Source organism: Ambystoma mexicanum, chromosome 5q, assembly GCF_040938575.1.
Source record: "Ambystoma mexicanum isolate Mex_15411 chromosome 5q, UKY_AmexF1_1, whole genome shotgun sequence".
Lineage (NCBI taxonomy): Eukaryota > Metazoa > Chordata > Amphibia > Caudata > Ambystomatidae > Ambystoma > Ambystoma mexicanum.
This window is the reverse complement of record NC_090933.1, coordinates 1,300,497,102-1,300,520,299: the sequence shown is the minus strand read 5'-3', so window position 1 is coordinate 1,300,520,299 and position 23,198 is coordinate 1,300,497,102. Positions and strand designations below refer to the sequence as shown.

The following is a 23,198-nucleotide window of genomic DNA, read 5'->3' as shown; positions in this document are numbered from 1 at the left end:
CTCAGAGTGGCGACCTGGAATGTGCGGGGCCTCAATAGTTATTTAAAACACAACAAAGTGATGATGTATTTAAAAAGGATGCACATTGACATAGCCTTGCTACACGAGACCAACCTCACCAAGGAGAAGCTGGAGGTGGTCAGAAGAAAATGGAAAGGTAATGTTATAGGTGCCACATAATAGGCATATGCAAGAGGGGTGATCACCTGGGTGGCACTGCACGGGCCGTTTCAGTTGCTCAGCTCGACAGTAGACCCAGAGGGCAGAATGGTGGTGGTGGCGGGGATCCTGGAAAATAGGGAGGTGAACATTATAAATCTGTATGCCCCTAACCATGATACAGCGGCATATTTTAGGTCCCTATATAGTAAAATTAGCCCCCTGGTTGGTGGCGCAATGGTGTGGGGAGGGGATTTCAATTGCAACCCCAGGATTGATAGGTCAGATGACAAATCAGGAAAGCCAGCGCCAGCAGCTAAAGCATTGAGGACTCTATTGGTAGACCTCGGTCTGGAGGATGTGTGGAGAAGGCTACACCCAACGGATAGGCAGCATTCGCACTATGCAGCGCCACATGACCTGCACACAAGGTTGGATTACGTGTTTGCTGCGGCAGAGATATCGGGAGAAATGGTGGGGGCCGAATAAAAGGCCAGGGTATTATCTGACCATTCGCCTTTGGTCGTAGAGTGGCAACATCAACCCCCCAGAGCGCGTATCCCGACATGGAGGCTCAGAACTGAGGCTCTACAGGATGCGGAATTTCGAGAGGATCTGAGGGTGGCTATCGAGGAATACTTTGAAATTAATACGGGCAGTGTACGCTCTGTGGGAACAGTATGGGAGGCATTCAAGGTGGTGGTGCGTGGGGTAGCCATATCAAAATCTAAGGGGTTCCAAGGGGGTATTGAACGGGAACTGCTGGAAACAGAAAGAGAGCTGGAGGGCCTTACTCAAAGTGAAGGGACTGCCCCGAGAACAGCGCCAAGATAAGACTTACAGTTAGCTTGTAGTGAACTCTGGGATATTTTATGCAAATTAAATTATAAGAAATAGACGGAGAGGTTACATGCAGGGGGGAATAAGCAAGGTAGACTACTGGCCTGGCTATACAAAAATGAGACCCGCCGTTCGGTGATCAGAGAGGTCAGGTATGGGGAAGGTCGAACCTATAACACCCAGTAGGGGGTAAATGGGGAGTTCCTCAAGTACTACAGACTATTATATGAGGATACAGGAGAGGATATGAGCCAGGAAATACTGGAAACAATAGAGGATATGGGGCTGCCCACCTTTGATGACCTAGAACGCGCAGACTTTGACGCCCCCATTACCGCGGACGAACTGGAGGCGGTGATCCAACACCTCACTACATGTAAAGTGCCTGGGTCGGATGGGTTACCCAGCACATTTTATAAAACGTACAAGCAGGAGCTACTCCAGCCGCTGCTGGCCATGTTAAATGTAGCCTATGAGCGGACGGAACTGCTGGCGTCCATCCGCGAGGCAGTGATCGTCCCGCTCCTGAAACCAGGTAAGCCGGACATGGAATGCAGGTCCTACAGGCCCTTGTCCATGCTTAATCAGGATAGCAAAATACTCACGGCAGTGCTAGCCAACAGGCTAAAGAGGGTAATCAGCAAGCTGATATACCCAGACCAAACGGGTTATGTCCCCGGCAGAAATATCACAGATAACCAAAGGAGGCTGCACCATATCATTGATCAAACTAAGGAAGACTCGGGCAAGATGGCTATCGTGTCGCTGGACGCGGTGAAAGCCTTTGATTCAGTGCGGTGGCCGTGGTTGAAAGCGACCCTGAAAGGATACGGAATGGGACCAGGATATACTAGATGGGTCCAGTTGTTGTACAGTTCCCCTATTGCGAGAGTTAAAACTGGACCCACAATCTCAGACAAATGGCAACTCAGCAGGGGGACCAGACAGGGTTGCCCCTGGTCACCCATGTTATACATCCTGGCATAAGAGCCGCTAGCAATATGCCTGCGGCAACAATACGGGGAGGTATGGGATTCGCACGACAGGGGGCACACACCTGATATCACTGTAGGCAGATGATATGCTTCTCTACTTGCGCTACCCCGAGGAAAGCCTCCATTATGTGCTGGAGGTGATGAATCGTTACGCCACCCTCTCTGAACCCCGGGAAGTCTAGTTTGTTCCCTTTGGGAAGGTATTGGAGCACCCCATCGGCGAGGCTACCCGTCCTGCAGATACCCTGGCAGACCGTGACATTCAAGTATCTAGGTGTGAATATTTACCATAAGATAGAGATAGAGCAGAACCATAATACAGAGAAAGCGATTGAGGGTATTAGGAATAGCATGGCGTTCTGGTCTAGGTTATCCCTGGCCATGATGGGGAGAGCAGCTCTGCTCAAAATGGTTGTTCTGCCCAGACTCTTGCACTTTTTTGTGAATGTCCCATGCTTGATCCCCAGACGCTTCTTTGTAAGACTCCATGGCATGTGCAGGGGCTTCATATGGGGCAACTCCAGGAATTAGGTGGCCCTGTTGAAGCTACAGAACACTTGTGATAAGGGGGGCATAAACTTGCCAAACTTTGAATTGTATTACTTGGCGGGACAGCTGTTGTATGTGGCCAGGTGGCTGTCCGCGGAGGACTCGGCGGAAGCCAGGCTTTTGCAGGGTGACACAGCCCCATACTTCCTAAGTGAGACAGTGTGGATGCATAAAACTAAGATGGCGGGGAGGGGGAGACTATTGGAGTTGGGCTGGGAAGTGTGGCGCAGAGCATGGAAAACAGTGGGCGACCCAGACCCGCTCTCTCAGCAAGTCCCGCTGGTGGCTCTATGCGGGGATGGCCCCCAATTGTTCGAAGCGGTTCGCAGATACTGGGAACCGGTGGGTCTAGCCACCCTTGGAGATATATGGCAGGAAGGGGAGTTATTGGAATTTCAGAGGTTGCAGGAGGAGACAGAGGTGCATAGTGGCCAATACATCACATACATCAGGCTCTTGAAACGGGTAAGGGGGAGGTGGCCTGAGACGGCACTGGCGGAAGAACCTGATGCCACCCTTGAAATGATGTATGATGTCTCAGAGGGTAGACATGAAATATCTAGGATATACGAGCTCTTAAGAGCGAAGGCAGAGAGGGAGCTACTCCAGCTGAGGCATGATTGGGAGGAGGAGATAGGAGAACCCATGACAGATGGACAATGGGATAGAGCTCAGAGGTACCACAAAAAGATGTCCTGGAATGCGAGACTCCAGCAGATCCAGCTGTATGTCACCCACAGAGCCTATCTGACCCGTGGAAGAATAGCCAGGTTTGGAGGCTCAGCCATACAGAAATGCCCAAGGTGCTGAGAGGAGGAAGCAAGGTTGCTGCACATGTTCTGGGCTTGCCCAAAGGTGCATAGGTTCTGGGAAGAAATAAAGACGAAAATGGCCAGATGTGGGGTCTGCTGGGGCATGCATGCTTGGGAATTTCCCCAGGCCACGTAATTTAAAGCATATCAACAAAATGAAGGACCTGGCATATGTCCTGGCCAAGCGCAGGATTGCAATGCGTTGGAAGGCGGCCCATAGGCCTAGAGTGGAGACATGGTGGGCGGACCTCTTGAGATGGGCAGAAGCGGAAACTGCGGTTTGGTTTGAAGCTGCTACCAGCGGGGGAGAAAAGGAAGTGGGTCCCCTGATGGCCTGGAGGCAACTGGTGACCTCAATGGCTACCCCTCCCGGAAATGCTCATGTAGATGACACTGATGAAACGGCTCGAGTTTGTGGGGAGTGAGGGGGGAGGACGGGAAATGTATAATGTGTTGGTTTGACATTGATTATGAATGTCCTAAAAGTTGTAATGTTTGGTGTGTTGTTTAAAATAATAAAAACTGTTTTTAAAAAAAGTTTGAGCCTAACACAATAGCCTTCAATATTACCACTGTTATATAAGATAACCGCGGTAGAAAAATTAGGGTAGATACCACTGCCACCAGCCATGTCTAAATGTTAACAGAGCGAAACAATGCTCTAGGAGGTACGGATAAAAAGGGCTAAGGAGGAGTAACTCTTTCCAGAACTCCATGTAAGATGGTGTGTACTGGATCTGTGGTTAATTGAACTATGTAAAGTTAATGGTAACTTTACCCTTTTCTGGGGGACAGTAGTCAGCCTCAGAAATGGAGTCGGTGGGAAGTCTGAACGACAACCCTGTGTCACTGCACGGAAGGTGCTGTGTGACACACAAAAGAAGGAGGCTACTGAAGTGGTGTACTCCTCACTAGGTAAGGGGAATTAGCCATGAAATGAGAATTCTCCCTAACACTGGTCAAGCTCTGGCGTGGCTGACTTCTTTCCTCTCCGATTGACCCTCCCAGGTCCAACTTGGGTCCTTCCTCTCCGATATCTTTTTCTCTACCTGTGGTGTCCCCCAGGGATCTAACCACTCTCCCTGGCTGTTCAACCAATACCTGGCACTCCTTGCCCACTGCATCGGCGCTCTCTGCCCCAATTTTCAGTGCTATGCGGATGATACCCAGCTCATTTTCAGGCTACCCTCGGCCTCCTCCTCTCCCTCCCTCATCTTTGACTGTCTGCTATCCGGGAGTGGTGTCCTGCCATTGACCTCTGCCTTAATGCCAGTAAGACTAAGATTCTACTGATCGGCACACCACTCTCTCCTTCCCTGCAGCTCTCTGGCCAGCCTCTCTTGGCCCTCTTCCTGCACCCACCTGCAAGGCTAAAAACCTCGGGGTCATCTTCGATTCTACACTCTCCTTCTCTCCTCACATTTCTGACGTCTCTAAGAAGTCACACTATCAGCTGCACCTCCTCAGAGGTATTGTTCCTTTCCTCTCCTTCCCCCAGAAGCTCACTGTCTCCAGAGCCCTGGTTCTCTCTAGGCTGGATTATTGTAACAGCCTCTATCTAAATCTGCCTGCCTCTACTCTCGCCCTCTGCAACTTATCCAGAACAGGACTGCAAGACTTGACCTTGGCCTCAAGCCCAGGGATCATATCTCTCCAGGATTGAAATCTCTGCACTGCTCCCAGTGGCTGCGAGGATTACGTTCAAAACCCTCTGCATTGTCCACAAGGCCTTCTGGGGCCTGGGGCGGCAATACCTTCAACTCTCTCTTCCTAAATATCTTCCTTCTCGAGCTCTGCGCTCATCCGCCTCCCACTCCCTCAGGGTCTGTTGCTTCTCCAAGCAACGAGTTGGTGGTAGATCTCGCTCTTCGGCAGGGGCCTCCCTCTGGTACAGCCTTCCTGCCTCCCTGAAACTTGAGGAGAACCATCTCCGGTTCCAGAAGCACCTCAAAACATTCCTTGTTGCTTCTGCTTTCTCTCCCCCTCTCCCCTGATTAATTCCTGACTGATATTGCACTGGCTACGTGGCCGCCCTTCTGACTTGGGCCCAGGCTCTGGCAGTTGCTTACCTGCACTGCCTTCCTGGCAACCCCTGCACCTGGGGACTGTTTTCTGTATCCCTACCAGCACTCAAGTCTGCACTTACCTTGCACTTGCCACCATCTGGCTGTTTTATTCTCTTATTTATTACTACTATACTATTTATTTACTACGATCCCATGTACTGCACTTACCTTTCTCCCTTCCCCCACGCATTTTTTCCCTTTCCCCCTTCCCATGCACTTGCGCGATCTGAATGACACCTGGCCTAGCATGATCATTGCCTGTCTTCCCTTTGTTTCACCTCCCTTGCCTAGTCGCGCCTTGAAACACTTGTGTATAGGCGTGTTATAAATGCTATATCATATCATATCATTCTTTTTATAACAAACATATTGGCAACAACTTTAAAACAAAGAAGGTTTCTGTGGAAGTTGGCAGCGTGGGCCTCTCCCATCAGCGTTTGGGCCTATTCAGATTTCCCCTTCAGGCTTATGGCCTGTGTCTAACACACTAAATACTGCATGGCCGTACCAGCCCTGTGCTTTGATTATGGCTACTAGTATCTACAAAAATGGCGTTCGCTTGGTTACGTGTACTACATCTATATGTCTACATTGCATGCAATATTGTGACGGTGTGGGGACTTTTAGAATGCCCCACAGGTCTTATACTTCTTTTAATGGGGCTCACCTCTCCTTAAAGCACCTGGGTGGGTTGGATGGGTTCATTCCCTTCCCAACAATCTCATTTTGTATAATGCAAGCGAAGTATGATACATTCTATTTAGAAGTTTATATTATGTTTCTTTAAGTTTAAGGAGATAAGCACATTTGGAAGGAAGTCCCATAGTGTAAGAAACTCCTTGGGATCCTTATTCTTGTGTAGGTCCTGAGACCATGCAGTTGCTAATGATGTATCATTTGCCTGGACTCGTACCGACCCTTCCTAGGGTATTTGTTTATGGTCCATATGAGAAAGGGATAGATTTTGACGCACAATCCTCTGTAAACCCCTTTAGAAGATCAATTCTGTTAGTGGAAACATGTTTTTGTGCTGTAGTGCTTCAAAACTTAATATCTTTAAGAGCCATTTTATTTGAAATTATATCCACAGGGATGTGATCTATAATTGCTCCCTGTGTACGACGGATACAAAATTTCAGCCAAAGGTAGTGGCCAACTGAACGGAATGCCACAATCTTGTAATGTTTATCTCAGATAAAGAATTTGTGTAAGCCTCAAGGTTGTACTATTTCAATAATTTTCTATTCCGGTTGCCCTCAGAATTGAGCAATATTGAACCTTTTTTTTTTTTTTCTTTTTTTCGCTGCTGCCTTTGCGCCTTACAACAACAACGTAAACATAGACATTGTAGGGTGCAACATCTCCCAAACACTGTGGTAGAGTTATTGGGTTAAACACATTTCAGCACTACTTTAGCCAATCGGTTTTTAATGCATCTTCCCGGTATTATTGTAAATTCACTCAATGCAGAGGTCCGATTTCCCCAGAGTTCTTGGGTTTCTTCACTGCCCTCCTTCTTATTACTCCGCGTGTGGGTCATGCAGAGTCATCAGGGGATTTTTGACCGCTGCAGTGTGCATCTCTAGGACGAAGAGGTCAGATATTGTACATACGTGCCCCATATGTCCCTCGGTGTGGTCTGATTATGAGACAGCCTGCCGAGTTCTGATTCCATTTCATTACAGTATAAAATGTCAGCCCGCCACTGTTCCACCTTCTGGTATTGGGACCTTCCCCACATCATTGCCACCCTTTGTTTAGCCAGAAGCAGCAGTAGACTAGCCAGTCTCCTCACACCCGTCGGGATCTGAGCTGTGTGACCCAGTAGTGCGGTCAGCGGTTTGCAGGGCCACATTGTCTCCCACTATTACACTTAAAACTTCGAAGACCTTTTCCCAGAACATGTCAGGTGGAGGAAATAAGCCTGGATTTTTATCTCATCATGCACAGCCCTTCGAAGTTTCTGGGTAAAACCTATGTAATGAGATCGGTGTGTGGTAGAATTGATGTAAATATTTAAAATGTATCAGTCAAAATTTGGTGTTAATGGCAACTATTCTTGTTTCCCTACAGCAGTATTTCCAGGTCTCATCTGAAATTACATATCCCATCTTCTCCGGATGGGTATTCCCCTCCCACCTTGGCTGTCATGCACATGCCATACAGTGTAGATGTCACTCGTCCCTCGTGTGCCCTTCCGAGCATCTTCGCCAGAACCGGGGCCACTTTCGATTCCTGAGGGAGTCTCGGGAATATCTGTTTCAGGGAGGTTTTAAGTCGATAATATTGAAATACGTCCAGGGTTGTAAGGGCCACCCTCCCCCTCCAGTGACAGGAACTGTCCTTCAGGGAACACATCCCGGAAGCAGGTCACACCCACCCGCTGCATGCATGTCACGTAATGCCTTTTGCTGGTTAGTGGGATCCCTGGTATGTAAGTCACTGGCAGGTCCCGGGAATAAATAACCTCCCCCTTTTTCTTTTTTGTATGTGGGCCCATGCTCTACAAGTTGCATCAACCATGTTAGTCACTCTGGGGTCCTATCCGGAGCTGTCGGTATAATTGACCGGAGAAGAAATGGGGACGGCAGGGCCCTCTCTACCTCTATATGCCTTCTATCTGTTTGGTCCCCATACCAGTATAAGAGGTATCCGGCCTAGGACACCTCATAGTATGCCTCAAAATCGGGGAGTGCTAGCCCCCCACCACTCTCCATCGGCTCCACCAGTCTTTCCCAGGAGATCCTAGCTTGTTTCCTGGCCCATATAAATCGCATTATTGTGGATCTCAAGTCTCGGAAGTAGATACCTGGGACTGCCAGGGGGACATTAAGAAAAACATATAAGAAGCGAGGTAGTAACACCATTTTGACCAAGGAGATTCTTCCCTACAAATTGAGCAGTAGCTTCATCCACCTGTCTATTGTCGAGCTGGCCTGTCTCAACACCCGCTGCTAATTCTGTTCATAAAGTTCCCCAGGGGGCCTAGCTATGATTATGCCCAAATAAATGTGTGTGTGTGTCATGCCATTGGAACCTGAACTGGTCTCTGAAGAACATAGTACCCTCCGTTCATGTGATGTTACCTAGAGGGACACATTTTAAGCTCATCAGTCCAACCTGTGAGGGGTCAGAAATGAGAGATGGACACAAAGTTTTACATTTCTCAACATTTTCCATGTTTATTAAAAAAATAAAAGTGGTTGGGATAAAGGCCCATTTGTCCCTATCCTAACAAGAATGTCCCTACCTAGCAAACTAAAGAAATCAGACCTTGTGTCCAAAATATATCTGAACCTCACACTAACCTATACAACCAAAGTGCGCAATAAAAATGTATCTTTTTCCAGCTCATCAAAAATGACTTCTGTTCCAACAATATTTGATTCAGTTCAATGTAAATTGTCTCTTTAATCCCCCACACATCCCACACATCTCTTAAATTGCCATAGAACACTGGTTCATAACCACAGCAACTATTTATTTCACAAATTATTCCTTCCAAGATGTCAAAATGGTTGTTCAGAAGGATGCCACAGCAGTCCTTCTTGTAGAATATTCTTGTCAGAATGGCAAAGCAAGTCTCCCTTGTTGTATAATAGTTTATTAAAATGGTAAAGCAAATATTTTTTTCCCCACCACACTCTCTGTAACAATGTATTTCTCCTTTAAAGCAACTGCTCCTTTCCTGGTTCACTCGCCTAACTGGAAGTGTCTCACTTTTACACAACAGTTACTCTCCTAGTTTACTCACTGCTAGGAATAATTTCTACTTCCCATAACTTGTTCCTTTCCTGGTTCACTCGCCTGCCAGGAATGGTTTCACTTTTACACAACTGTTAATGTTTCTCTGCGAACTATCAACGTTTTTCTGCATGTGGCAATGTTTGTTCCAGGTTTTTCCACACCATCATATCACATGGTGGAGAATTATACAATGTTTACCTGTTTCTTTACTTATGGTAATGTGGGTTCCAGGTTTCCGCAAACTGACATCTCATGTGAGGAGAATTGTACCTTGTTAGCCATTTTGTTCTACTTGATTGGTGTTGAAATTGCCTGTCCAAGTGTCCTTCAGCTTTACAACATGTCCCAGGGCCCCCACCTCCTTTTGGTCTACTCTCCGGGTTAACGTATGGCTGTAACGGAGCACCATTACCGGACTGATTGCGCCAGTTGCACAGAGTCTCTTGTGGTTCCAGTGTCAGCCACTCGTGCCCCCGCCAATGGGAACCTCTGCCGCTCTGCAAGACCATGTCTCCTCGGGTCACGTCACCATCGGCGGGTGCCTGTGAGCATCTCCGTCCTCCAGTGCGGCTTGTTCCGGTGGCTCTGCTTCAGAACTAATCTCCTGCTCTGCGTCCTCCGTGGGTTTCTGCTCCTTCTTCTTCCATCAGATTACGACCACCTCCTCCTCTCCAGTACACTCCTGTGCATAGTAATGTGCACCATTTTTAAATCTCCTGCACAGCTGAAAATGATTAGAACAACTAGTGTGCACCTTTGACTTAAGGTTGTTGCTGTTCCACATTAACTCTTCTCTCCTCTTCTCCATCCCAGTACCATAGGTATTATGGAACTTTAAGTCCATAAATGTTACATTTTCCAAGGCTATATTGTTTCAATGAATGGTTGCACTTACGTTTGTCAGAAACAGAAGATGTTATGTGAATATTAGCAGTTACATTACTTGGCTCCACTTTACAATACGCCATCAGCGTTTCAGGGAGATGGGTAGAATCAGGTGTTAATAGAGTTACCACTTCCTGCCGGTATGTGTCTCCTCCCACATGATCTTCCCTCATAATACCACCCCCAGGATCAGGTAGCGGCTGCCCTCCCGTGGCCACATGAGAGGAGGCCGACACGGGGGTTTTAGTGCTGATTTCACAGGGTATTTCACAAACCCCAATGTAATAGTAGCAGTCTGCCACAAACTGCTAGGTCTGACTGCTCTTTGCAGGACAAGCCATACTACACATGTTTCCCCACATTGCCGAGGTATAGTGTGGTTCTCCAGGCACAGCGAGCACACATCAGCTTCTACCCACTTAAATTACCCACTCTTGAGGAAGGAAAACCGAGAACAAAAAGAGTGATGGAATTGCTTAGGTGAATGCTGCGAAAACACTTGGGTACCTCGGGGAGCATGCTCCATTGTTTATCTCATCCGTCTCATTATGCATCTGGTGGGACAGGTTGGACTCTTTGGCATAAGGTTCCTCCTCATTGATAATGACACTGCCATTCTAAATGATGCAAAGTTGTGCTGAAATGTATTCCTGAAGCATTTTGATTTATTTATTAGAGTTATATAAAGTTCCAAACATGCACCTTCATGGTAACTTGGGCAGATGTGATTAATCTGCCGATCAAAGAAAATATGTCACAGCAGCGTTACGGTTCTACAGTTGTTCATTGTTATAGTCAGGGTGGATTGGAATTAACTTCAATGCGACATTGTGGTGTTTTCGTGAGGATAGCTCAGCGGCAACGTGCTCGCTTTGGAAGCAAGACGACACAGAGGAGCACAGGATCAAACTCCGGGTCCGCGCTTAGAAACCTTTGGATATTTAGCACTATAAATAACCTATCATATCCTATAAACCAGTAATGGATTCGTTTCTTTCAGTGCTATGATCATAAGGTGCAAAGAACTATGTAAAGAAGTAGTGGCACAGTGCTACTCCTAGTGTCAGGGATCCAGCACTCGGCTATCTTCCCTGCCAGTCTCAGGGACATAGCACCCAACACGCTTCTTGCTTTACACCCCAGTCTCAAAGTTATAGCTCCCAGCATGATTGTGGCATTACTGCTTAGTCTCAGGGATATTGCACCAAGCATGCTTCTTGCTTTACTTCTTAGACTGCGGTTTATAGCGCCTAGCATGCTTTTTGTTTCCCTCTACAGTCTCAGGGTTATAACACTGAGCCTCAGGCTCTGCAATACATCACCAGCATGCTCTGCATCCAGCAATGCAGTGCACTGCTTTCTCTTCACTCGCCATCCAGGGATCTATTGCAGAGCGCGCTATGCAGATCCACCTTTCAATTAAACTGCACAAGATGATTGGAGTCAGGAAGGTAGGAATGTGAGTAGGTGCCTATGTAGAGATAGGATGTCTCTGTTACCATTTAAGACTCAGTTATACAGATGGGAGTGTCCTACAGGGCATGAGCCTCGGTCCTTCTTTGTATGGGCTTGGCTGTGATGTGAGGAGCGGGCAGCATCCCTTTTCTCGTTGAGCGAGCGGGGCAATGGTGGGAGGATTAGTTCAGTGAGGGAAGATGGGAAGAACTGGATACACGGCTCATTCCATAGGGTAATTGATAGTGTGATTCATGTATTCCTAACCCCTTTGTCCAGAATGCTTGCCAATAAAATTGTGTTTTGCCCATTCTCAGCAGAATTCCTTTTCAATTATTCTAGGGGTGTCACCATCTGTGCAATCAACAAAGATACGTCATGGTTCTACAGCTATTGATCTAATCAAGATGGGTTCAATTTAACTATCTATATGGGTTTTACTTCTCTGACTGATATGATCATAAGGTTCAATGAACTAAGGAAGCTAGCAGTGCCAGTGTGGTGATACTCCTTCCAGGGATCCCGCACCCTACCGGCTTCCCCATCGCTCTCAGGGTTATAGTGCCAAGTGCACTTCTTGCTTTCTTTCTCCATCTCAGGTGGCAGTTGCCTCAGCTTTCCTTGTTCGAGCCACTCTTCTAGCCAATACTTTTATACCACTGAATGCTCACATGAGGCATGGATAATCCCTCCAAGGATGGCCCAGCAGAGGACATTCCTTTGTCTGCAAGGAGCTTCAACAACCGCATGGCGAGTATCCACAAATTGTTGGCGATTTCCTACCGAGCGATGCCCCAATCTGAACCTGTAGTCCATTTAACGATCTGGGTGGTTGGCGATGCTGAGCAATTTGAAATTGCCCTAAAAGAGGATGCCCTGATGGAGGCCATCAATGTGCCTCATGCCACCCAACATACTGGCAAACCCATTCCGGGTCATGGTGGCCATCACTGTCGTTTCTAAAGCAGATTCCACTGCACTCAGCAGCACTCAGCAACAAGGATTAGCCTCTTGAGGGCACTGGTGAGATCTACACTATTTCTCCCTTGCATCTTTTATAGACAAACTCAGTCACACTTCTGGCCACTACTAAACAGCATTTGGGGAAAAACTTGATTACTTTTAACGCTTTCTACCCACAAACAGGAACAATTTGAATCTGGTCTTTGTGGGCTGGCCAGCTCACCCCCAGGATATGTGGGAGTCAACGAAACACCACATACTTACATGGCATGAAGCATATAGCTAGGGATAATGCCCTGTTTGTGGACTGCAAAATTCCACCTGACATCCAAGACAAGGTGTTAGACATACCATGATCCACGTGTCTGCCGATGACGAATTACAATGGAAAAAGACCAGTACTCTGATTATATTCCACAAACTGTTACCCATACCATTTCAGGGCCTCCCCAGCAGCACTAAGAATTCCTTCTGGGAATTTTGCATCTTTGAAGAGAGGCGCGTTAGACAACCGGACATGTCCCTGAGCACACAGCGCAGGCAACGAGGGCGGATTTCCCCTCCGGTTTTCTCCTCCTCTTCCTAACACATGCACAAACAATGACATGTGCATTCTGGCCCAAAGCACTCCCGTTCAGTGTCCTGTCAATGGCCAGACGAGGCTGTCGCCTACCTCTTCGCCCGAACCTTCTTGCTTGTCCCTCCACATTCATAAGGGATCAGTGACTTTCTTCCAAGAAGTAGCCAAGTTCCTGGAAATGCAGGCAGTAGAGTTGGTTCCCACCCTCAAGAGGCACCCTGGCTTCTTTTTAAGGTTATTTGCAGTGCCAAACCCTTGTCTGTGCACCATTCTGGACCTCTCCCAGTTCACCCCTCTTTTCCATTGGAGGAGTTCAAGATGATCACTACAGGCCAATCCAATCTCCCACTCTCAGGGGTGGGGGGACTGGTTTTGTCCAGTGGATCTGAAGGATGCTTTCCTCCACATTCTGATTTGGTCACCACACTACTGCTACCTGTGGTACCCTCTAGGTAAGAAGCAATTTTGGTATGTTTACTTCCATTTGGTCTCAGATCGGTCCTGTGAATTTTTTATGATAATATGATGGCTGTGGTTGCCTTCCACCTTTGTCTGCAGGACATCCACATTTCTCTGTATTTGGTGAACTTGCCGATTTGGGCAGCCAGTCATCAGGAAGCTATTCTACCCACATTAATTGGGGCGCCACTTTTCCTTGCTCCCTAGGCTGCAAAATTAACTGTTTGTCCATATTGATTGTGTCCCATTTTGAAGGCTCGTAATTGTAACTTTACTCTTTTTTTGTTTACTCTTTACTGTTTTAACATGATTTGTATACCACATTGTTGCCCCACATTAATGGTTCACCCACTTTGATTTTGCTCCCTTGTGTCATGCTACAATTTTGCTCCCTTGTGTCCCACGGTAATGGTTCCCTCAGTGTGATAATACTCCCTGGTGCCCTACAATAATTGTTTCCCCAATTCTACTTTGCTACCTGGCGTCCGAAAATAACTTCTGTGCCACTATGATTTTGATCCCTGGTGCCAACATTATTGACTTTGATTGTACGGGTATTCTACTATCTGTCCCACATTAGTTATTGCCGGACTGTGATCGCACTTCCTGTTATTCTACCATGAGCGCTGGCCCCCTCTTAGCCTCGACATCCGAATCTGCAACCAGGATGGTGTCTCCTGACTCTGCCCATGTAGTGCTAATCAATGTTAAATGTGACAGCTCCCTATTCTCCCAGGAGGGGGGGTGATTAACAGGCTGCCTACTGCGCCCCTTACCCCCAACTGTGCCCCAGGACATCACCTGGTTTACCCACCCCAAGAAACAGGCCTGCTGTTAGCCGTAATTAAAAAAACGTGTTCATGAATAGAGAAGATTGACGCTCTCATGGCTTGGCCGTAATGCCCTGATTAAAATAAACATCCTTCCCTGTTTGCTTTACCTTTTTTAGGCTCCTCCCATCTTCTCGCATCTACAACTTATATAAGATATTCCAATTTATCTGGAAAAGAACTAAACCCAGAATAAATAGGAAGGTGCTCATGCGCCCTGAACACAGGGTGAGGTGGGATGCCCGGACACTATCACAGTCTACAAGGCTGAATTAAGGGGGTGATTATAGAATGGATGGGCACGAGATCAGGTAAGCCCATTGCTCCACATGGAGCAATCAATGGCGATAACCAGGATATGGGCACAACCCTGGTTGGAGCATCATAATAGAGTTTGCTTACCATCTGTTATTGCAGGGGTGTCCTCTGTCGGTTTGGGATAGAATCGCTCTGAGACATGGCTTCACGTCTTTCCTGTCAATGATCACTCTGATTTTTGCCATTCCAGACTTCATGCAGGGAACAGAGCTAAGGGCATTTGATTCATGGAAGAAAGGGGGTGCAAATGAATAGTGGAAGGGCTCCTGGCTAAGCCCTGATTTAGCCAGGTGGGTATAGACTTATACGGTCATACAATAATCAGGGTGAGAGAGAACACACACTTTCATATATATATATATATATATATATATATATATACATATATATATACACACCTCTACGTGTAGAAAATCCAGTACTTCTAGATTCATAAGGGTAAAAAAAAAGTTTTGGCCCAAGGTTTTTAATACGCATTTGTTTATCATAGTAAAACAAAACAATCAGGAACACTCATTGATTTACAGTTTTGTACACAACATACATGGGTACAGTCCAGTCAAATTGACTGAATTTGGTGAACATAGAACATGTTTCTTCCTTTCTACAATCTGTGGAACTCTATTTACAAGTAATATGTGAGCACAATACAAGATTAATCAGTGTTAATAATGGACACTGGTGTGGTCGTCGACACTACTGTGTTTCGGCCAGAGTAGTAAAGCTGTTTAATGAAGCTTGCATGTAGTTGGCCTTCATCAGGACGGTGGAACTGGTGGTGGAAAAAGGAGTGTCCTGTTTGTCTCTGTCAGGGAAATTACAAGAGATACGTGGTTCAGAGAGTGTGTGGTTTCAATGTATAGTTGCTAAGTTATGAACAAGCTTTTACTGCTATATTTAAGAAAAACAGTGATAATGTCAAGATAACACATCACTGGTCTTACCGTGAGAAAAGTGTTGCTACGGTGAAGGGCTCGAAAGCAGTTCCCCTGTTCTGGATGTGGGAGATTCAGGCCACCAGATTACTTGGTGGAAATGGGCAAAAACAGCTGCCTCTAAGAAAAGGCAAAAGTGGAGTCTCTTTGAGAAGACTATTAATATAAATCTAAGTCTCTTATAATGGGTGTGTGGTCACCACCAAAAGAAGAAGGCAAAACAATCTCTCTGCTGCTGCCGGATCCTTTGCAGCTCTTCCCTGGAGCCTCTTATGCTCCTCTGCGTCTCCTGCGACTCCAGTAAGAAATGCTTTGCAACAACTAGTCCCCGATTTAGTTTAGGGTTTCTTTCAATCCATACTAACTCCTTCTTCCTCTTCCTGGTTTCAGAACTTGAGGCGTTATGGGAGTTGGACTCGTATCATTGATAGGATTTCCAAGGGGATTTTGCTTGGGACTTCTACCTAGTACAAAATCATCAGCGATAGGAGATATAATGCGTGTGTTAATATGAGGTGTGAATGGCTTTTTCCTCAGAATGGCAGTATGCCATCAGCCGTTTAGGTATTATAGTGCTGTCTTTACTTCAAAAGGGGGGGGACACTGTGTCCTTCCCAAAGGAGTCATCACATCCCCCCCACATGATCCTCCCTTATAATACCACTCCTGGGTCAGGATCAGTTGGCGTCACCTGGCCATGTGGGATGGAGACCATCACTGGGGATAGTGTTACAGACACGCCTATGCCAACATTCCCTTTCGATCCTCGAAAGACAAGATGCAATACTCTGCTGTTACCACTGAATGTCAGACCATATGCACAGCAGGGGAATCTAAGCAGATACAATCCTCAGAAATGCTATCACAGTGAGTAATGCATGTCTTCAGGATTCATCACAAAGGATATACCCAACTCCAGGATACTCAATTGATTGATCTCAAAACAATGATGGGCTGAGTCAGCCCTGCCAGGATTCTAACCCGTAACTGCCAGTTGCACAGTCACTAGTATACTTCCTGCTCTTTCTTTCCAGCCCTAAAAGCAAATATTTTATGCACAAGTTAGTAGATTGATGGAAACTCCTAGCAGAATCAGTGGAAGAAAATGCGCAAAGAAAATGATGAGGTGGGTGTTGGTGCCTTTTGCTGCAGTACAATTTTATGTTTAATATGGAGGATAGATGATATATCAGCAAGAGGCATGTGGCAATGAGGACAGCGAGACTGCAAAAATATGCTGGGGTCAGACACTGCACATAAATATAGGAGTCAGAGGTTAAAGCGAGGAAGCAGCAGAAAGGAATGCCGCCGGTGGCATTGGTGTGCAGTGTAGGGAAGAGCAAGGTACTCTGTGGCTAATGTTAGGGTGTGAGGGTAGAAAGCACCGTTTTAACACTGTCGTGTAGTCTAGGGCGATAATGCTGTGGATGATGCACCAATATGATCTTATCTTCTCGTTACCATAGGTCTTTGCTGTTGTCCTCGTCTTAAACTTGTTGCTTCGGCCAGCAGGGATGGGTCTGTGAAGATCTGGAATGAGGAAAATCGACTGGTCAGGTAAGTAGTAGCACGAAAGAGCTGATCTTTACAAATCGCTGCCAGAATGCTGTGCCCCAATATTCTCAATCTTCTTTATTCCCTAAAGCCAGATTTGGCTCCAGGAACACAATGATTGCACATGCATCACATTTTGTGTTCTTCTTTCAGGAGTCTCAAGTCACGCACCTCTCGTCCACACACTCACCCAGAGCAATGACAATAGAGATGTGCGGTCACAGCGAGCCATCTCATGTAGTTTTCCAAAACCCTGAGAAGCATACGGTGCTACATGGTGACACATATGTATTATGGACCAGGAAAGGAACCCTGGGTACATTTCCTTTTGGGTGAAGAGCCTTCCAAGTAGAATGCACCAGTCATACTGGTGATACAATACCTTGTTATGTACACTACCTCTCTTTCATACACTGTACAAATAAGTATTTTTCACAATTTCCTGTAAGATTTTTGGAAAAGTTTGTCTTGCATGCTCGTGTCTTAAATTCACCTAACATTTCTTTGTTTGTTGAATATTGGAATGTTTTGCTCAGCGAATGGAGATCACTGTTTTTCCCTCTTGCACATTTCAGATTTTAAAAGTGCACTTAACAAAGCCCTTAGAAGGTTTCACAAAACACCTGATAAGATATGGTAAGTTATGTAAAAAATATGTGCAAAAAGCCTTCTACCTGAAATTTAAGAGTAGAATTGGCCATACCGCCATTCCACCCCTTCTACCTGAAATGTAAGAGTAGAATTGGCCATTCCATCCCTTCTACCTGAAATGTAAGAGTAGAATTGGCCATTCCATCCCTTCTACCTGAAATTTTAAGAGTAGAATTGGCCGTTCCACCCCTTCTACCTGAAATGTAAGAGTGGAATTGGCCATTCCAAATTTACAAGCACATATGCCACAGTGCCACACAACAGCCATGCCTGAAGGTTCATCTCCAGCTCTAAAACTCTAATCGATGCGTTATGGATATTTTGACGAATCCAGGGAATTGATCCCTTCTCCCCAATGGGGAGCCACCACCTTTGAGGCTAGGGATGTGAGTCAGCTATGCCAAAACACTTCCTATGGTATTGAGCAAGCGGGATCTCACTGGTGATGACCCCCACCCCTTTGGGGGCAAGGACTCCCATGTGAAGCAATATACCACCTCCTGCAAACCCCATGTCTAACAGGTTTGTTGCCTAGATGCAAATGGATCACATTGTTAAAGAAGTGGGCACTTTAAAAATGCTGGGCTTGGGTGCCCCCCCCTCCATGAAGCTAAACGTCCACTCTGTCTCTCCCACCCAAGCCGAGCATATAAGAAACAACTTACATGGTGGGGAAGCAGAGCCGCAGCAGAAGAAGACGACTACAGGAAAAAGACCAACAGTAAGGAGACCGCGCAGAGCAGGATCCGCTGCTGCTGCTTGGAGCCAAATTCCTCTGGAGGTAGGACGATGCCACTGGCATGGTGGGCGCAGAGCCCATGCAATTCTCTTTCCTGAGGTTTTGAGGAGAGACAGGGCCACAACCATAGCGGCAGACCAACGGGGCCAAACCGCAGCACCCAAGCAAAGAAGGAGGAAGCTGGCAAGGCGAAAAGGACAGTCCCCACCTGGAAGGAGTGAACGCCTCCCTAGACGACAGGCCCCGCAAGAACACTGGTTCGAGGGCCGCAGCGAGGAGAGGGAGAATGGCGTCTAGACTTCGCGAGACGTCAAAAGAGAACCGCAAAGCTCAAGCGGAACAAATACAAAGGGAGCCCAGTGCGCCTACAAGCACTCTGAAACAGTGAGAAAACCTCAAAGCGGGGAGGGTTGTAGCTGAAAGATAAATTCCTCAAGAGGGAAACTTTCCCCCAAGAGGTCTGAGTCCAGTCCCCGTTACACCTAGCACGCACACACTGTGGGTGGAGAACTGTAAGCCATTATATGAAACAGACTAATTTGGTCCCCGTAGGACAACTAACAAGTGCAGCCTATCTGATATCCAAGCACAGTGGAAGGCTGTGTCAACAACATGGGAAGAAAAGTTAAGAGTTAGTGTCATTAGGAAGCTCGAGAGGCACTAGATCGAGATATCAGCCCGGAGGAAGTGATACAGGCCATTAAGCAACTCCCCAAGAACAAAGCACGTGCTTTGAATTCGCAAGGGGAAGAAGTCGGGTGGATATACATGAGGAGGTGGGAGGCAACATTAGGGGACGAAATATTGCGGTCTCACTGGGAGGAGGTATGGCGAAATGACGCCAAACTGACAACGTCAATTCACCTGAGGGAAATGTGGCAAAAAGTTGATTTCTATGGACTATGTTGGCGAGGATGTCACCAGGAAGGAGACTGGAAACTCATCTGGAACTCATGCCCACTCATTGCAGAATTCTGGTATGATGTCAAGGATCAGGTGGGGAAAATGGTCCAAGGGTCTGAAAAATTAGGGGATAGAATATGGCTGGCGGGACTATGGGACCCCAAACAAAAAACATATACTAAGCGCCAGTGGAAAGTGGTCATGGTTCTGGTGATAGCAGCATGGCTAGCGATAGCCCAATGCTGGAAACAACAGATGCCCCCAACACAACTCCAGTGGCTCAGGAAGGTGTGGCATTTCGTTGTTATGGAGTGGATGACTTGCAAACTACAGGGAACCCCTGAGAGCTTCAAATTGGATTGGGACCCGGTCCTCCAATATTTGCAGAGTGACTATATGCTCCAATGGTGTCCCCATAACATTAACATCCTAAACCATGCTATAGCTGTCTCAAGTTCCAAGGGAATAAGGGGGAGGGTGGGTGGGGTATGTTTTGAACTTGAAGTGTGTTAAATGTTGAAACTAAGAAAAAGATAATAAAATAAAAAAAGTTTATTTTTTATTTTAAGTATTGCGTGAGTCAGTAGGGCCAGTAAAGCAGTGGCAGCCCTCATGCACGTATTTAAAGTGGGCGCATAGGGTGGCCTACAATTTCTGCACATTTAAAAGCGCATCTTGCTTGTCAATTTGGGATGCGCTTTTAAATACACAGAAACGCCTGATTTGCGCTAAGGGCTGAAAAAGGACATCTGAATGGGCGCATATAAAACGCATCCATTCAGATGTCCTATGTGGATCGGACTGCTCTTTTTTTTTTTTTTTTGCTCATGTGATGAGATGTGCTTGCGCATTTCATTTCTTGAGTCCAAAAAAAAAAAGAGTTGACTCTTGAGTATTTAATTTTTTTAATTATTTTTTTTTGCAAAAACTGACATTTTTGTGGGTGTTTTAGCAAAAACAGCAATTTTTGCGCTTTTTTGCCAAAACTGCTGTTTTTAGCAGCATTTTGCGGGATCGCAAAATCGCTATAAAATGGAGGGTCTGCAAAATGTAGGATTAGTTTTCATGGTAACATTTGCTGTACCATTGGGCCCCAGGGGTCACGAGGATTTCTGTTTATTAATTATATAAATAATATCATCCATCTCAAATTCCTCATCAAAGAGCTTTGTCTGTGAGGAATAATTTTCATCCTCAGACTCTTTGCTTTCAGAGTCAAAGAATAATTTAGTAATGCATGTTTCCCACTGGAGTTCTTAAACAGTATTTAGTTCAAGGGGGGTAGATCCCGCCAAATACTCCCTATATCATGACCAGAATCTCCGTTTATCATTATTTTTCTGAACCCCCAATAAGAACTTGCAATTGGAATTGTTTATAGAGTTCTTAGGTTGTGATAACCAATTTTTATATCGAGTGGCTATGATGGTGCACTGCATCTCTCTCCCTTTTTACAGGATAGCAAAGGATGTCTTCTAATAGGTGCCTTGGTCTTACAGTATAGCACTTTTCTTTGGTGTAAAAAGATCTTTACCAGATTTACTAGCAAAAGAAGATCTCATAATATGCTGATGGCCGACTAAATTCACAATCATACACTCAATGTCCCAATTGTGAGAAGTCAGCCATGTTTCAAGTAATGTTTTATTTTCAAGTATAATGTTATTCATCTTGCTTATCATTTTCGAGTCCATGTGATACGATTTCCGTGTTGATTTACTTGAACAACAGCAGAGAGGTGAGATCGAGGGTGAATTTGACTTAAACGATGTCCAAGTAAGAGCAGCATGATCCCCTAATTTGTTATGAGAGATATTCAGTGAATCTTAAAATCTGTTCATTTTAGTATTGGTAATAACATAAACAATGTAGGTTTCAACATTAAGATCAGTATTATCGAGATCTTTACTAATTGGATGTCGCAATTTATAAAGTTCAAAAAACTTTTTCCAACCATGATCATTAATATAAGTAAAATGAGCTGAATGATTTGTAGATTAATACATTTCATTTAACTAATTATCAGTATTATATAAATAAAGATCATGTGCATTTAAATCGCCCGCAATCAAAACCTTAGATATAGGTAGTTGTAGGATATTTATTATACCACGATAAAAGCAGTTTTTCAATTACGCTTTGTATTTTCTTTGTAGCCAAGGCACTAGGAGGATCATATATATGTTAATGATCAATGTTCTTTCATTAATCTGAGATTGACAAAGTGAAGCTGATAATACTTAATGGCGACAGATGTCAGCAGTAAATGGTTCAAGAGTGTATCTAGACTTGGCACCAATAGCCAAACCCCCACTAGGGCGGCCTCTATGAGGTTGTTTTGCCCGATTACACAGGATATGATTTCCATCAATGTTAAAATGTTCTATTCTCCAAGTTCCCTGCCATATGAAAGTATCTGAAGCCATAAGCAATGAATGACCCAGAGGCTGGCCAAAGAAAGATCTATATCCTCTTGTATTCCCTGATAGCCAGTTCAGAGTATACTTTCCAGTTTTTTGTCAAATGCACTTCATAGCCACCGCTTCACTGATCCATTGTTCATTTTGTCCTCTATTCTCTGATATTTTATCAGATTAGATTGTGGAGGCTAATAGAGATGCACGTTCTGAGCAATGGTTTTCCAGAATGGGGCTCATCTAGTCAGGAGCTTGTTTCGGTCGATTTGTGTCCTTTTGCCAGCAAATTTGGAGGATGTTTCTGACAGATTATTAATTTAAGACCTATAGCCTCCAACTCTATGACACATGTTTTAAGTAGTGCAACCATCAACGGTGAAACAAACGTAATAATTGCCCAGTTAGCTGAGCTTGCGATCATTGGCAGTTCTATACAAATGATTTTCGCAGAACTTAACATACTGAGTTGATTTATCTTGGTGTAAATAGCCAAGATCACACTACGATTTAGAAATGGACTAGAATTGGGATATAATTCTTCAATTTGACCCTGTTCCCTAATGATCTAGTGTCATGATCAATTATAACCCTCCTATTATCAGGTTGGTTAATTAGGTTCCACTCATTTATTGGAAGATCTGAAGATGATGCCAGAACATGAGTGGTAGAAGGATTGTTGTCACTTCGAGGAGGCCTATGAAGCCACAATAAAGGTTCCTTATCCAGCTGTAGTTGAGGCTGCAAATGCACTTGACTATTTATCGCACATGAATCAGGAGCCATAGAATGAATTATCATTTGAGAAGCACCTGTACCACTAAGCGCACTAGTAGGTACTTGCAGCCACTAGTCCATAGGGCCATGAACTTGAGGCTGCCTTACTGTGCCCACTTGTAAGGTATGTGTTAATGTGGTCTTCGCAGTTTGAGATGAAAGAGTGTTTTTTATAAGGACAATCTTCAGCAGCGACATTTCCTAGATTTACTGGGACAGTACATTTTTTTGTTTATTTTCTTTCTTTGGATTTATCTAGTCTTCGTTTTCTGCATATTAAGTATAGATTATGGTGCCAATCGTTCATTTATGGTTGCCACCTTATTGGAGAGCGGCGGAAAAGTAATTTCCCCATAGTCCCAGTCATGCTCAGAATCAGTTTGAAGCAATATGATATCTTTTTCTTGCAAACTGACTCGTCGAGTGTCTCCTTGATCGAATTCCACTGTAGTCAATGAATTTTCAAAAATCACGTCTACTATCTTCGCCAATATATGTTTAATATCCAGCTGCTCTTTTGCGATGTTAGAGCACAGTATAAACAGGGCTTCCACACTCCTTACAATC

At 45.4% G+C, this 23,198-nt stretch overlaps 1 protein-coding gene across 1 annotated transcript in view; it reads left to right on the top strand.

Moving 5' to 3' along the window:
* Positions 1 to 23,198, top strand: part of WDR97 (WD repeat domain 97) — an 847,808-nt gene that overhangs the window by 343,015 nt on the left and 481,595 nt on the right. The window contains exon 9 of the mRNA XM_069621894.1: positions 17,060 to 17,150. Within this exon, the coding sequence (XP_069477995.1) occupies positions 17,060 to 17,150 (91 nt within the window). The remainder of the gene's footprint in view (positions 1 to 17,059; positions 17,151 to 23,198) is intronic.